Here is a 15,107-nt window from a genome sequence, read left to right as displayed (position 1 = left end):
ATACCCCAAACCTTCATCGTGATAGTCCACTAAGTAAAAAAAAAAAAGCATGGGCAGTATTACCCATCTTGTTCGTGTGTTTGCAAATCACCAATGCACAGAAACAAGACCGGAACGATGTAGGCCAGACTACTCGCTGGTTTCCCTTTTCTTGTTCTCGCTTTATCTGCTTTGTCAAAACTTCTGCAGTACATCTACTGTGAAGTAGATACAGAGAGGGATTATAGACAATGAGTTCAGAAGGCAGACTTGGATCTTGGAGAAGAAGTTTTGCCTCTGGGTTGGGAAAACTTTGCTAGAATTAAAATTGCTTCCTCACAAAGGAGGCTTATTCCTGCTGTTGTCTCGTAAGTGATCAGAGTGAGCTCTGGTTAGCTCCCTGTGCTGGACAGTTAGGACTAGCAAAGGATGCAGACTCTTTGAGCCTCTCCATCTGGTGTCCAGACGCTGGATGTAAGTTGTAGGGAGCAGGTTTGGGGCTGTATCTGCTGGAAGATCCAGGGCATTCCCAGGGGCTCAGGGCTTTCTGAGCACTGATCCACAGGGCTCTTCTCACAGGCCTGTGCATGGCAGAGCTGGGGAGCTGGGAGCATAACCTTGTGAATGCTGTAGCTTTAGCTCCTTTCAAGGCTATTCATATGGGGGAAGAAAGGAGCTGAACTTTCTGGAATTGAAGTTGCTGTCATTTAGCATCATTGGGGAATTAACTAAAAAGTTTACGCCCCATTATATTGTGCTCTAAACTTTGAGGCAAGAGCTCTTCTTTGTTTCTCTTGCCAGTGATTCAAGGGTCCCAATTTTTCATCTCTAGTTAGCAGGAAGAGGACCTTTTCATTCACTAAACACTTAAAGAGTGCGTCCTAGGGGCCCCCCGGGTAGCTCAGTCAGTTAAGTGTCCGACTTCAGCTTAGATCATGATCTCATGGTTCATGAGTTCGAGCCCTGCATCAGGCTCTGTGCTGACAGCTCAGAGCCTGGAGCCTGGAGCCTGCTTTGGATTCTGTGTCTCCCTCTCTCTCTCTGCCCCTCCCCCGCTTGTGTGTGTGTGCTCTCTCTCTCCCTCTCTCCCCCCAAAATAAATAAAAACATTAAAAAAAAAAGTTCATCCTATATAGTCAGCATAGTACCAGGTTAGTTTTATGTCTCCAGTAAATGTGTTTCATGTCTTATAAATCAAGTGGCCACATACTTGGATTTGTAAGATCCTGCTCATGGCAGGCCTGCCCACTCTCACCCCATTTTTTTCTCTTATTTGGATGTGGCCTATGGGAAAGCCCCTAGCTTCCTAGCTTCCTTGCTGAGGTCCCATTCTTTGTTTTGTTTTTTTAGATTTTATTTATTTATTTTCTTAGAGCAGCGTTAGGGTCACAGCAAAACTGAGAGGATTTCTCACATGGCCTCTTGCCCCTACATGTGCTTCTGGTCCCCATTCTGTACCTCTCCTTCCAGAGCCCTCGAAAACAAAGGCAGCCATGCCTCTTGGCTGAAAACAGGCTCACTTCTCTGGTTTTCCTCCCAGTTCTTCTCCTGGCTTTGCCAACATACCCAACTCTGTCTCTTTGCTCCCTTTCTGAGTGCTGGAGAGGTAGCCTTGACAGGCAGGAGCTGTCAGGTTCTGATATTTGGGTGTTTCCAACACATGGGTATGCTGGGCTACTCTGGAAGCTGCCCTTGCAAAGGCAGGTTTTCACCCTGCAGTTTGCAAAATGTCCACTTCCTCAACTTCCAAAGAGCTGCAGCTCTAATGCCTCCAGAGGTTTAGAGTCTTTGGAAATCCCCCAAGGAGTGTCTCAGCCGTAGATTTACATAAGTTCTCATTGTCTGTCAGGCGGATGTTATGCCCAGGAAAGACCATGGAAATTGTGGATGTAGAAAAATCACATCGCCAGGCTTAAAATGAAAATGGGATTATATGTGGTTGCATTTGATGGATTTATGGCAGAATGTTCTTTAAGGATTTTTAGGATAGCAACTCCACTGTTGCAGAGGCAAGGCCTGGCTTCTTTGCTTCGTTGTAGGGAAGGGTTGCTTCAGCAGGGCGAGTAGTAGTTGTCAGCAGGCTGGATTAATGGGCAGGATGGAAGGAAAATGTGACATTGACTTCCAGAAAATATCTAATCAGGCCAGGCAACTCAGTCTGGCTACTGGACAAGGCTAGCGCCAGCCTTTTACCCCGGAAGTATTCCTTTATATTAAAGCTTGAGGACTGGCAAAGCTTTCCAAAAGTTTAGACGACGAATTGTGGGCGTTTGATACCTCTCTGATGCCAGCTTTATAGTTTGTCTGGTGAGATTTTCCATTTTTTATTTTTCTCTTTTAAATACCAACTTTCACAATAAACAAAGGAAATTCTATCGCACACACAAGCTGAGTTTTGATTTAGCACACCAGCTTCCAATGATAAAGACAGGAAATGCAGTGTTGAAAACTAAAGGCTGTGTCCTAAGCTCGCCTCCCTGTGACCAGGCTGTCCCCTAGGTCCCAACCTCTCGGGACTCAGAAAAGGAGGCGGCTGTGGGGACCCTGTGTGGGTGTCAGCTCACATCACCACGGTCGGGGCAGTTTTGCCATGGTAAGAACCAGTACCTGGTTTCTGAATAGGTTGGTGTCTTCCTTAAGATGGGAAAGGGGAGACCAGGCCTCACTGCACAGTGTACACATCACCCTTCGGCAGCTCTCCCGGTCGTGAACTTGCTCTTACCTCCCTGCAGCAAGAGCAGATGTCAGTCCTGCCTTGCTCTATACCTGGCTGTGAAGAAGTTACTGTCCACTAACCAGTTAGTTGTGCGTTTTTGTTCTACTGTGTGCCCCCATTTACATGTGCCTTTTCGTCAGGCATGTCTTAGTGAACGTGCCCTCATTATGTGTCTCGTGTATACAGAGAGGGTCTACTGTGTGCAGCCTCAGAGAGGGCCACATGCCCAACAATGAGTGCTTTTTGATAACAAGGAGATACTTCTTTGTCATCCATGAAATGAGCATGGCCCACATGCCCAGAGCTGGACAAGCCAAGTAGATACACATGTAGAGAATAAGGCCCTAAAGGGAAGGAGGTAGCAAGCCAGAAAGACACATTCCTCTACCCAGCTCTGTCTCCCGTGGTGATGGCCTGGTGACTGGTGACCTGAAGCACCTTCAGCATGCATGTATTGAGCACTGTGTGTGACCATCCCTGTGCAAGGTGCTGAAGCCCCGGAGATGAGTAACCCCCAAGAAATGGCCAGTGTAGTGGGGACACAGGAAACATAATGACACCACAGTGCCGGGGCAGCAGATTGTCTTCCACACCGACCCTTGGAATAGGTCTGTGGGCAGCAAGCTGTCCTGCCAGAGGAGTGCACAGCCTCCCGTTAGGTCATGTAGACACAGAGCAGACACAGAGCTGTGCCTCCGCTGAGACAGGTCTGAGCCTCACGGCTTCCTAAGAAGGACACGATCATGTTTCCTGGCTCAGTGCTGGCTCTCCCCCGCAGTCTGTTAGGACGCAGGCACAGAAGACACCATGGCACCGAGGGCCGTATTTACGGTGGCTGCCGGGGTCGGAGACAGCACCCTGTTTCTTCTGTCTGGGTCCTCTGTCCCACGGCATGCGGTGTGACCTGGAGTACAGAGGCTTGGGGCTGACACAGGGAAGGAGTGGCCAAGGCAGCTAAAAGCAGGCCCCTGAAAGGAGACTTGTACCAGGCACTTTTCAGAAACTGTTCTCAGAGCCTCTTTAAATGGAAAGTTGATGTATCTTGAGGTTTGCAGTGGAGGAGGTCTTGTTTGGTTCACTGTTTTGTTTTTTCATCTTAGCGGGCAGCTTGTGCAAGCGGAAGACTCCGGAATGTGACAAGGAGACCTCCATCTGCACTGACCTGGATGGTGTCGCCCTATGCCAGTGCAAGTCAGGCTACTTCCAATTCAACAAGATGGATCACTCCTGCCGAGGTACCAGCAAGGTTCCCGAGGGTTCTGTGGCCCGTGCAGGGACAGGGAAGATGTTTTTCTCTGCTCTAGGTGTGACTGTTCTAAACTAGGGGTAACTAGTTCTTGTTATTTTGCTCACAGCAGGATTGAATGCGTTATCTCCTTAGAATAATAGCATTATCTCTGACCTGCGCAAACGGGTCTGGCCAATCAAATTCAAAGGAAAAGAAGAGAGAATGGAATGCCTATGGCAGTGCCTTTTTTTTTTTTTTTTTTTTTTAGAGGAAGTTAGGAAAATTGTTGTTTTAATTCCCAAAGCTTTATTCTATTGTCTGCTAATCTTTGAAAATGGAAACACAGGCATGGAGTCGGGCCTGTCTCTTTTAGAGGCAGCTGTGGCCTAGTAGACAAAGTACTGCTGAGGCTCAAGAGAATCAGAGCCCGACTCTGCCTCATGGATCATGTATCATCTTGAGCAAGACACTTTGCTTTGCTGCGCCTTGGTTTCCTCTTCTGCAAAATGGGTATGCTGATGCTTCATTGGATATTCTGGGGATTGAAGAAAGCAATGTATATGGAGGTACTTTGAAAGCCATCAGCATTTGCCCTTGTTTTTTACCCAGGATGTGGCTGAATTAATGAGTTCCAGTTTTAAAGGTTTCATGAACGGTGTGAGGGCAGAAACCTAATCCTGCTAGCCTTGTAGGTGAGACTTAAATCCATTCAGTTTGAACTAAAATGCTCAGTAAATGCATGGCAAGAATACTACTTTAAAGTAAAATTAATTCAAGTCCAGAGCACTGTGTCCCTGACTTACAAACGACTGCTAGAATTTGTAATCACCAGGAAAACTAACAATATAAAGGCCACGGTGTGGTTTTAAGCGTTGTACCACATTAGAATGTGTATGACACAGTTTTCCTGCTTGGCCAACACCCACTGGTGACAGATGTACTGGAATCTGAGTGAAAGTCACATACTGGGGAAAGGTGACCTTGTCATTTATTTCTATCAGGACTTCCCCAGTAGAGGGCTCGTTCCATCAGGAGAGGATAAAAATACATTCGGGGCAGTGCTGTCGTCCTGAGCTTCAGACCCTCTGACTTAGGTTTACACACACTGGCTTTGAAAGTGCACCCCCTCTGCTCCACACGCAAGCCCTGCGGTGGGCTTTGAAGGGGAGGCTGACCCCGTGTGCCGGCCAGCAGTCCTGAGGCACGACGGCCTTGCAGCGCTTTTCAGCACATGTCCGTCTGCCCCTGTGATACAAAGAGATGATGCTTCCTAGTTCCCTCTTACCTGGTTTCATGCCATGTGTTCCTGGCCCTTCTTGGAAACTGGGGCATTGAGTCCCGTGGCATGTGGGAAGGTGACCTCTGCTAAAATCCATGTGCTGGGGCGCTGTGTAGCTGGCAGGAGGGAAGGCAAAGTGGGCAGAAGTGGAGCGCGCGGGAGTGGTGGCACCGGCGTGTGGAGTCTCTGGAGTTTCCCACAGCCTCAAGGACAGCCAGCCCTGCCACCTCTGCTTCTCGCTGGCCCCAGCCACTTGCCTTTGTTTCCAAGTCAGCAATTTAATCGTGTCGCTTACAGACTAGCATTAGCAATAGCAAGGCCGTCAGAGACTTTCCAAATGCAGGGATACAGGCTTCAGCAACCTTATGTTTATCAGGTAATGACCTAAGATGCAGCATAAGGAAAACTTGGTCAGCTTTCGGGCTTTTTGCCAAGGCCCCACAAAGCCTCGGTTTCTGCAGTATCCTTGTCTCTTAGATTTTCATCCGTCAGATGAAAGCCTCTGATGAATGGCTTCGGCAGCTCCTTGGGCACAGCCCCGTTGGCCGGGTTCTGATGGATTGTAGTGACATCTTCTGGCCATTAGTGCTGGAGCACTGGGGTATTTAAAATAAGTCCCTGGGGAGCATGGCTGGCTCAGTCCAACTGACACTTAATTTCAGCTACAATCATGATCTTCCAGTTCCTGAGATCCAGCCGCTTTGGGCTCTGTGTTGACAGCTCAGAGCCTGCCTGGGATCCTCTCTCTGCTTTTCCCCCACTCGTGCTCTCTCTCTCTGTCTCTCTCAAAATAAATAAACACATTTTTTTCTTTAAAAAAGTCCCCTTTTGGACACTTCACATCCAAAGTCAGTCCCCAGATAAATGGGGAAGAGAGGTATGTAGGTGTGTTTTCTAAATCTGTACATTAGCAGGACTCTATTGTTCTCTGTTGTACGTATGTATGCACTTCTTAATGTCTCCCATGAAATATCTTCACAGTGTCTTTACCAGACGTTCAAAGCATCATACAAAATTGAAGTAGGTGTCCTTCCCATAGGTGTCTTAGCTTTCTTCTGCCATGCAGGCCTCTTTCTCTCACCAGGCAGCAGGTGCCTTGAGAGCCAGAACTGTGTTTAGCATATGCTTAGCACATTGTGGGGTTTAACAAGTGTCTGTTGAATTAACAACCGGATGATAGGGTAGCAAATATGATAGAACACAAATGCCAGAGCTTGGTAACAAGAGAGTCTTGAAGACTCCACCACTTGCTTATTTTATCAAGGGCCAGGAGGCTTGAATTGGCTTATGTTCCATGTCAATAGGGGAAACCCAATCTGGGCATACACACTAGCAGTTGCCACATTTCCATTGTCTCCAGTGCTCCACGGGTCAGTCCTACTAGGGTGTGGAGATGACGAGCTGGGTCCTAAGGCACACTGGAGCTTTCTTTCTAAGAACCCTTAGAATAGCACCAGGCCCACGGTGGCACTCTGTCGTTGGTGAATGACCAAAGGAGCCCATTCGAAGTAAAGAAAAAATATCGTTACACCAGGAAGTCAGGCCACTTCTGAGGCTGAGTGAAAACAGCCCAACCCATCAGCTCACAGCCTGGGCAACAGATGGACGTTACGTCTGGCAGGATGACAGCCACAGGATGGAAAGCTCCCACCCAGCAGAGGAGGGCTGGGTGGGTAGATTTGATGTAAAAACATTTCCGGGAAGAAGTGTTCAGAATAGAACAGACTGCTGTGACATCAGCCTGCCTCAGTGCTGAGATGGATGGGGATGAGTCACAGGGAGGCCAGCGGTCCCCGTGGAGCTGCCCTGGAGAAAGAGCCGTGGAGTACCCAGGAGTGGCTTCCCGGCTCCCACAAACCACTGTAGCATGAAGACTGCCAGGGATGGTGCTTTCCGTGCCCAGGGAAGCAGGAGTTCTCAGCTTGTTCCTTAAGAAGGCCCCACCTGAGTAAGGCCAGCAGCGAACTCAGAGGTGTCCCAAGATGTGGTGAAGGGGCTCGTTCCTCCTCCCCTAAATGGAATATGATCATGCCCTACTTTGTTGCAAAAAAGATTGGAAGCACCTACTAAAAAGCCTAAACTTAAACTAAATAAGGTTTAATTTAAAAGATAAATTAGGTTGAAGTGGAAATAAAGCTACTACTTTGCTGAAGCTAGAGGAAAGTGAATATGCAGAAAGATATGCTGTAAAGTCCTGCATGTTTGCTAAAGGTAGGCCACTCATTCAAGTTCTGAGCTTTCTGGACATTGAGGCAAAGAGAGAAATACGGTTTTAGAGAGAGTCAGGGTTCATAAAACAAAGTACAGTCGTTCAGAAGCATCCCCATCTTTGTAGGCCCCAAGGCCCAAGAGAAATTTCTTTGGGGCGTCCTCATCAAGAGGTTACTGTGTGGTGTTGTGGCAGTGTGGCCCGTGACATCCTGCAGTAGATACTGGGGGCCTTCCCAGGGCTGCTGCTTTATAATAGCCCTTACTACAAGAGGATGGAGCTCAGGAAAAGTGGTTCTGTGGAGCCAAAACAGCACAGTCCAGGGTGACAACTCTAATGATCTGCTATAAAAGAATTGTGGATTATTTAGAGCAGTGTTTTCTGAACTATTCTATGAAACTCTAGTGATATCTCGATAATCTAGGACAACAAAATAGATGCTAGAAACATTTAGCATCTAACATTAAAAACAGAAGGAAGCGGGCACCTGGGTGGCTCAGTCGGTTGACATCCAACTCTTGATTTCGGCTCAGGTCATGATCCCAGGGTCATGGGATCAAGCCCCGTGTCCAGCTCTGCGCTGAGCATGGAACTTGCCTAAGATTCTTTCTCTCTCTCTCTCTCTCTCTGCCCCCTCTCCCCTGCTCACACAGTCTCTCTCTCTAAAAATAAAAAAATTAAATTAAAAATTAAACAAACAGAAGGAAGAACAGCATTGGGCACATCTACGTAAGTTAATATTATTACACACTAATTATTACACGTAACAGAGGATGCAGGACGCCTGTGAGAGACCTCCTGTCCCAGCCCACAGGGCATGCACCCCCTGATCCGTGCATGCTGCCGACACTCACATCTTACCATTAGCGTGTGTGCTGTCTGTCCAGGGATTGCTGCTGTATGCTGTGTACCTTTTCTTATCTGTCATCTTTTATGCAGTATATCGTACATTATTCACGAATCAAATTCCTATCACTTCTTGCAGCAATGAATTTGACTATGAGGCCATTTTTTATTGTCTGCTTCCATCCAAGCATGCGTTATAGCTCATGCTGTTCTGTCAGCTTATTGTAGTGTTCCATGATCAAATAAATTCAGAAACTGCTGATCCCCAGGAATGGCTGGGCCACAGCCCTTCAGTCCATGAGCAGCAGCACCAGAGGGTTCAAAGTTATGTTCTTGGGTGATGTGCTGATTAGCACTCATCTAGATATGTCCAGAATCCCCTGCACAGATGGTAGGGTGACCTCCACCCTGACCATGTCCCAGAGGATGTCACAGCTCCTACTTCCTCTTGGAAGGGGTCAGTGAGGGCAGCAGCAGGTTAAAGGTTTGACTTACATTAAAGAAACCAAAGCATTTGTCTGTGTGTATGTAGAAGAATGTAACACAGGGGCCACAGAAAACTTCCAAAAATAATTACATTGGTTGGATAATAATTATAACTACAAACATTTATTTGGTGATAACTATGTGCCAGGCACTGTGCTAAACCATTCACATGCCTTATTTTATTTAATTCCTTCCAAGAAACTACAAGGTAGATACTACTATTGCTGTTATTATCCCCTTTTTTTATAGATGGGAAAGTGAGAGCCACTAAAAGGTTAAGGAAATTCTGTGGTAAAATAAAAGGTTGAGTTGGCAGGTACTAGATAATTCTAAAGCTATTTGTAGGCTTCTGGTTCTAGAATATTCTTGGAGACTTAAAGGGACTGGTGTCTACTAACTGTCAGTTTAGGACAAAGGAAGTCCTGGGACTTATTCATGGATTTCCCTTTTCTCTTTCAGCATGTGAAGATGGATATAGGCTTGAAAATGAAACCTGTATGAGGTAGGCTCTGTGCTCATATATTCTGATGCATTTGTGACAGGCCTTATTTAGAAGTTACTTGGGTAGATTGCCTCCCATTACTTCTTTTGACTTTTGAAAGTAATTCTTGTTCTTTTTCTTTGTTGTCTTGCAGTTGCCCATTTGGGCTCGGTGGTCTCAACTGTGGAAACCGTGAGTATGCAATGGTCTGGATTTTCGTGTGGGCGGGGCCAATGTTGTTGTCCTGCACAGGGTGTATGTCTTCCCCTTCCCTTGGTTCCTCTCAGCCCCTATGCTGGGAGGTGTGGGGAAAGTGGAGGGCTCTCCAGGGGCTCCAGGTCTGGTGGAGGAGATGAATACATTCCTGACCAGCCCTGACGGTGGAGTGTTAATACAAGAAGCTAGGTGGGAGGTGGGAGGCAGGACAGAGCACGCCCAGGAGAATAGAAGAGCTTCCTCAGTATTTCTTGGAGGGGATGGAATTGGACGTTTTGGAAGACTTCAACTGGCAGAAGGAGAAGGAGAAGGAATCCAGGCAGAGGGAACAACTTGAAGGTCTTGGGGCAGCCTGGGCTGGTGGTGTTCCAGGGACCATGTGTGTGGTGTGGCTGAGGACAGAAGGAGAGGAAGCCAGAGTGGAGGATTAGTTTGGCAGAAGAAAAAGGGACCACGCTGTTCTGGTGTTTGATGGCCAGCCTGAGACTTTCAACTCTAATCAGTATCCATGGTGGAAGCAAGAGTCCAAGAGAAGATAGCAGTTGATCGAGAAAATCGGGTCAGGCTTCAGTAAGGAGGGTGGGTTCTGTTCTTTGAGAAAAGCAGTTGCGACTTATTTAAGATCACTTTCACTGACATTTTGTGATCCGGAGAGCTGAGAAATGATTGAAGGAAATTCTGGATATATGATACAATAGGAATAATAACATTCAGTACTTTATTTTAGGATAGCTTTGTCCCTCATTCTATAGATGAATATACCAACAGTCTAAGTTAGACCAAAGTCTATACTTTGGTCTAAGTTTATTAGACCAAAAGTAGACATGACCGACCTTATTTAATATGTGTAAAAGTGCCCAGTTCCTGTTCCCCAGTAGTATACCTGACATTTTATGTCTTCACTGGTATTTTCTTTGCATATAAAGCTTTCTATTAGAAAGTTTCATTATTGTACTTTCTTTGAGCATAAATAAATAAATAAACTAAAATAATAAAGTAAAACAAATTCAATACTTAACTGACATAAAGCTATGTTGGTGTGCCCAGCACGGAGCCACTTTGCAAGGCCAGAGTCTAGAGACTTAGAATTACATATCCATCTATGATTACTGGTGATTTGGGCATTGGCTTTATCCTGACTGCAAACTAGCAAGAGGTTACAGTAAATAGCCTAAGAGAAAGACTGGGGAAGCATTGCTTAAAGCCAATATGTATAGAGTCATACAGAACAAAGGGAGGAATTCACAGAATTAATGTGACTTAGGGTTTTGTGTGTGTGTGTGTGTGTATGTATGTGTGTGTGTGTGTGTGTGTGTGTGTGTTTTAAGTAGTAAGCTGAGGCCATGGAGAGGTAGACAACCCTATCTTATTTAGTAATCCCTAAGGACACCATCATGCCATAAAACCACTTAAGTACAGATATTCATCATGATGGACCCAAGTCATCACACACCAAATGGTGTTCCATGTTATTATGAACTGTTTTTTACTTACAAAGCTTCTGACACTAAATGTGTCAGGGTTTTCCTCACACCAAGCAATTCTGACATTATCCAGAGTTAGTGTCAGACACTGTCTCCGTGTCCCAGGACTGCCCCTACTTCAGACACCAATCCCAAGTCCAGGCCTCTGGGACTTCTGACCAGCCAACTATAAATCAGAGGTTCCCACGACCCCTTCCTCAGGTTCAGTAATTTGCTAGAACAGCTTACAGAATTTATAGATACGGTAGAGTTGTATCATGTATGCAAGAAATTTATTTAATGTTACCAGTTTATTATAAAGGATGCAACTCAGGAACAGCCAAACAAAGAGATGCAGAGGCAGGTATAGGGGCAGGTGCTGGAAGCTTCCATGCCCTCCTGGACACACCACCTTCCCCACTCCTTTAAGTGTTCACCACTGCAGAATTTCTCAAAACTTCCTTGTTTAGGGTTTTGGGGGGAGTTCCAGTACGCAGTATCAATAAATGATATCACTGGTCATGGGCCATTGGAGGTTGGAGATGGGATTTAAGTTCCTCCAGCAACCAGCCCCCATCCTTGGAGGGTTACTTTATTAGCATAAACCAAGGTGTGGTTGAGAAAGGCTCCAAATGAATAACAAAAGGTGTAACTCTCACCCCTTTCATCCAGAAATTCCAAGGGTTTTAGAAGCTCTTAGGCTAAGAACCAGGAGTGTAGACCAAATAAAAATTTCTTAGTATATCGCAGTATCACAGGTGTACTCGGTTTAACAAGAGGAGGGAGTCATCATACATTATGCTTTTTAAAAATTATAAAATAGTAAAAATTATTTTTAAATATCAGTGCTTGAAAAAATGAGCTTCTGAACTCCTCTCTACTTCCTAGATGGGATTGGATGCTGTCTGACTCATGAACCACTTAATAAAGCCAATTAGATCTTCAGGGAAAAAAAAGTAGACTTTAGTTTTTTGTTTTTGTTTTTTAATTGAAGTACAGTCAACACGCAATGTTTCAGGTGCACAACATAACGATTCTACAAGTCTATACATAATGCTGTGCTCACCACAAGTGTAGCGACCATCTGTCACCATCCATCGCTATTACAATACCGTTGATTATATTCCCTATGCTGGACCTTTTATTCCTGTGACCTATCCATTCCGTAACTGGGGGCTTCAGGGTTTTTTTGTTTTTTGTTTTTTGTGGGTTTTTTTGTTTTTTGTTGTGTTTTGGTTTGTTTTTTTTTTTTTGGTTTTTTTTTTGGTTTTGTTTGTTTTGGTTTTTTGTTTTGTTTTGTTTTCTGGGTTTGTTTTTGTTTGTCTTTGTTTTTTGTTTTTTCTGAGGTTTGTTGGCCTATGTAAAACAGTGTGGATAGCAGTATATGTCCCTTTATAAAAATCGCTATTTGGACGAGCTTTGTCAACTGGGTTCAGGATCTTTATGCTTGTGTTCAGGAAGGTATCTGTGCTTTACAGGGGCTGCCTGGGGTGCAGAATTATCTTTGTTCACTTTCTAGTGTGAATCTCACTCCTCACTTAAAACCAGAACCAAGCCATAGAATACTCTTAAATTGATCAGAGAATGGAGTAGCCTGCGCACGAAAATAGACAGAAGAAAGCCTAGAACTTTCAATGTAGAAAGAAGGAGCCTAAATAGTCAGACAAAACATTTACGATAATTTGAGACGTGTTCACCAAATGATGGAATACTAGAACTAAAGAGTACATATAGTTCTTTAGAAGAGATGGTTTAGAGCTAACAGTGGCGATTGCACCACGAGCCTGTAAACCTTATCCTAAGACACTGTAAGTATTAGAAAAGGAGAAGCTTTAGATAATGTCATAGAGGATGGTTTTAGAATAATTTGAGGGAAGGAGGAAGGCTCAAGATACAGTAGAGTTGTATCACATGTGCAAGAAACTTATTTGAATAGAACCCCATCAGATGGCAAAGGGAGAATGAGGAAAGCAGGTGAGGAGTGTGGAGATGTGGCTGGCTCTGGGGTTAAGCCAGGGAGCAGGAAGTAGGAGACGCCATCTGCCACATCCTTCTGGCGTCTCCTGGTCCTGACAGGCCTCTCAGGAGCCAGTACTTCAAACCCCGTTTGCTCAAACAGCTCCCTAAATAGGCTTTACCAGAAAATGCTTTGATTTCTCAGTGAGTGGAAGAGTGATCCAAGGAGGGAAAATGGATATAGGGGAAAGCCCCATAAAGGGTTGGGGAAAGGGATGTGAACTGTAGGGCATTGTTCTAAGTGGCATTTAGTGATTTTTTCTTCAGAGATCATTAAAGACTATACAGGTCTGGAGATGATATACCCGTATATCCATTGATTGTTCTGTAAGTTCCTGTGTCTTCCCCTTATGTTTGTGGGGTCTTGGAAGTAGCCAGGATATTTCTCTCTGATCCTGAGACTTCTTTTCCTTCCGCTTTCATCCAAGTTGTTATCATTATGTCCAGCAGAGGGCAGGCTTCTGTCTGGATGACCCGCTTCCAGCCACCTTGTGTTGGTGACTTGTTAACTCCTTGATGGTGTGTGAATATCACTGTACAATTTTGATATCTGTTTTAGTGTTGCAAAGCAGTCAATAGTGGCTGATAATAAATAGCACCTTCCACCTATCCCTTTGTTTGAGATCTCAGGTTGGCCCTCAGTGTTGGTTAAGGAATGGGAACACCTGAATTTCATCCCCATTTGTGGTGATAGCACCTTGTGGAATCTGGCTCGTCACTCAATGTTTTGTGCCAAATAACAGCACTCTGACCACTCACTGCTGTCACTTCTGCTCTCACCACCAATGACAGTGAGTGCCTTCTTGGGGCTATGGTTTAGGCTGGATTCTTTACAGGTAAGAAATGCTTCTCTATGCAGACTTCTTGGGGCACATGATCTACCCAAGCTCAACGAGTTGGAGAGCTCACCTTTGTTTAGCCAAGTCTTGAGATTCCCTCACTCCTGCGTTTCTGGAAGTCATCCCACGCCACTACATTCTGGGTTTAGGCATAACCTATGACCTGCCTTTCTGAAAGTTTCTGTTAGCTTTTGAGTTATGTGCAGATTCCACTTCTTGCTCCTCATAGAGAATATTCTTCAAGCTGGAGAGGTCAGGACAAGCCTTTCTTGCAAACCCCGTTCGTCTCAGAGGTAGCACAGGCCCAGGAGCACCTGGTAGGGCCACCTGCACCCCCTGCATTCACCCTTCAGCTCAAGTCTGCACCTGTCACTGTACTTCTTTTTATTTTCTTCTGTGTCCAATAAACAGACACTTGTTCACACCACAGATCCTAACAATTCTGCCTTCTAGCTCTTATACTGGCCTCAGAATGATCTTACAAACTGTCAACAGAGATGCCCCTGCTTCCCCTTCTGCTCTACCTTTTCTCAGGTGCCCTCATTTCCTCCTTTGCTTGGATTTTACACTGGCTCCTCCTTGCACCTCCCATGCCATCTTGGTTTGCTTCACCTCTTTTCTCTTTTTAAGATAAATTAATTTTGTTTTTTTGTAATATAAAATAACACATGCCCGTTAATTTTCATTTTTTAACTCAAGTTAATTAGAAAATAGAAGTTGAGGGAAGAAGGAAACTACAGTAAACACTCTCATCACCTACTAAACTGCCCTGTCAATACCCTGGCATCTACCCTTGCTACTCAGCATGGCTCACAGGACCTGCAGTGCCAGCTTCCCCCAGGAGCTTGTTGGAAATGTAGAATTTCAAGCCTCTCCACTCCAGACCTATGGAATCAGAATCTGAATTTTAACCAGACCCCTCAATGTGATTAATGTGCAGATTTATACACATATTAAACTTTGAGAAGCACTGGTATTATGTATCTTTCCAGAAGTACATATGTGTGCATCTTTCTAACAGAATATACTGTTTTGTAACCTGTTTTTAAGTCTAGTAAGCTGTGCAGTGTTTTCATTTACATCATTTTATAAGGTCACTTTCGATAACTATGATTCTACTCTGCAGATACACCATTCCCCTCTTACTACCTCTTTAATGTCTTTTTTTATATTCCCATCCTCTAAGCCATTTTTCTATTTTGTGGTTCTTGTCACTTTGTGATTATAGAACTCGCATAATTTTCCTAGATTACCTTTGTCTGACTGCAGACGTTTTTACCCATCCCTCTTATATGTTCACAACGTGCCTTAAAAAAATATTTTTTAGGGGGGCCTGGGTGGCTCAGTTA

The 15,107-nt window shown here is 45.0% G+C and overlaps 1 protein-coding gene across 1 annotated transcript in view; it reads left to right on the top strand.

The window, feature by feature from the left end:
• Positions 1 to 17: 17 nt before the first annotated feature.
• LOC125916988 (protein HEG homolog 1-like) overlaps positions 18 to 15,107 on the top strand; it is a 33,188-nt gene continuing 18,098 nt past the window's right edge. Inside the window, exons 1-3 of the mRNA XM_049623253.1 lie at positions 18 to 3,930; positions 9,203 to 9,245; positions 9,379 to 9,416. Coding sequence (XP_049479210.1) covers positions 3,912 to 3,930; positions 9,203 to 9,245; positions 9,379 to 9,416 — 100 coding nt within the window. The 5' untranslated portion in view covers positions 18 to 3,911. The remainder of the gene's footprint in view (positions 3,931 to 9,202; positions 9,246 to 9,378; positions 9,417 to 15,107) is intronic.

Source organism: Panthera uncia, unplaced genomic scaffold (genome assembly GCF_023721935.1).
Source record: "Panthera uncia isolate 11264 unplaced genomic scaffold, Puncia_PCG_1.0 HiC_scaffold_1378, whole genome shotgun sequence".
NCBI classification, from domain to species: Eukaryota; Metazoa; Chordata; class Mammalia; order Carnivora; family Felidae; genus Panthera; species Panthera uncia.
This window is presented reverse-complemented; position numbering and strand designations above follow the sequence as displayed.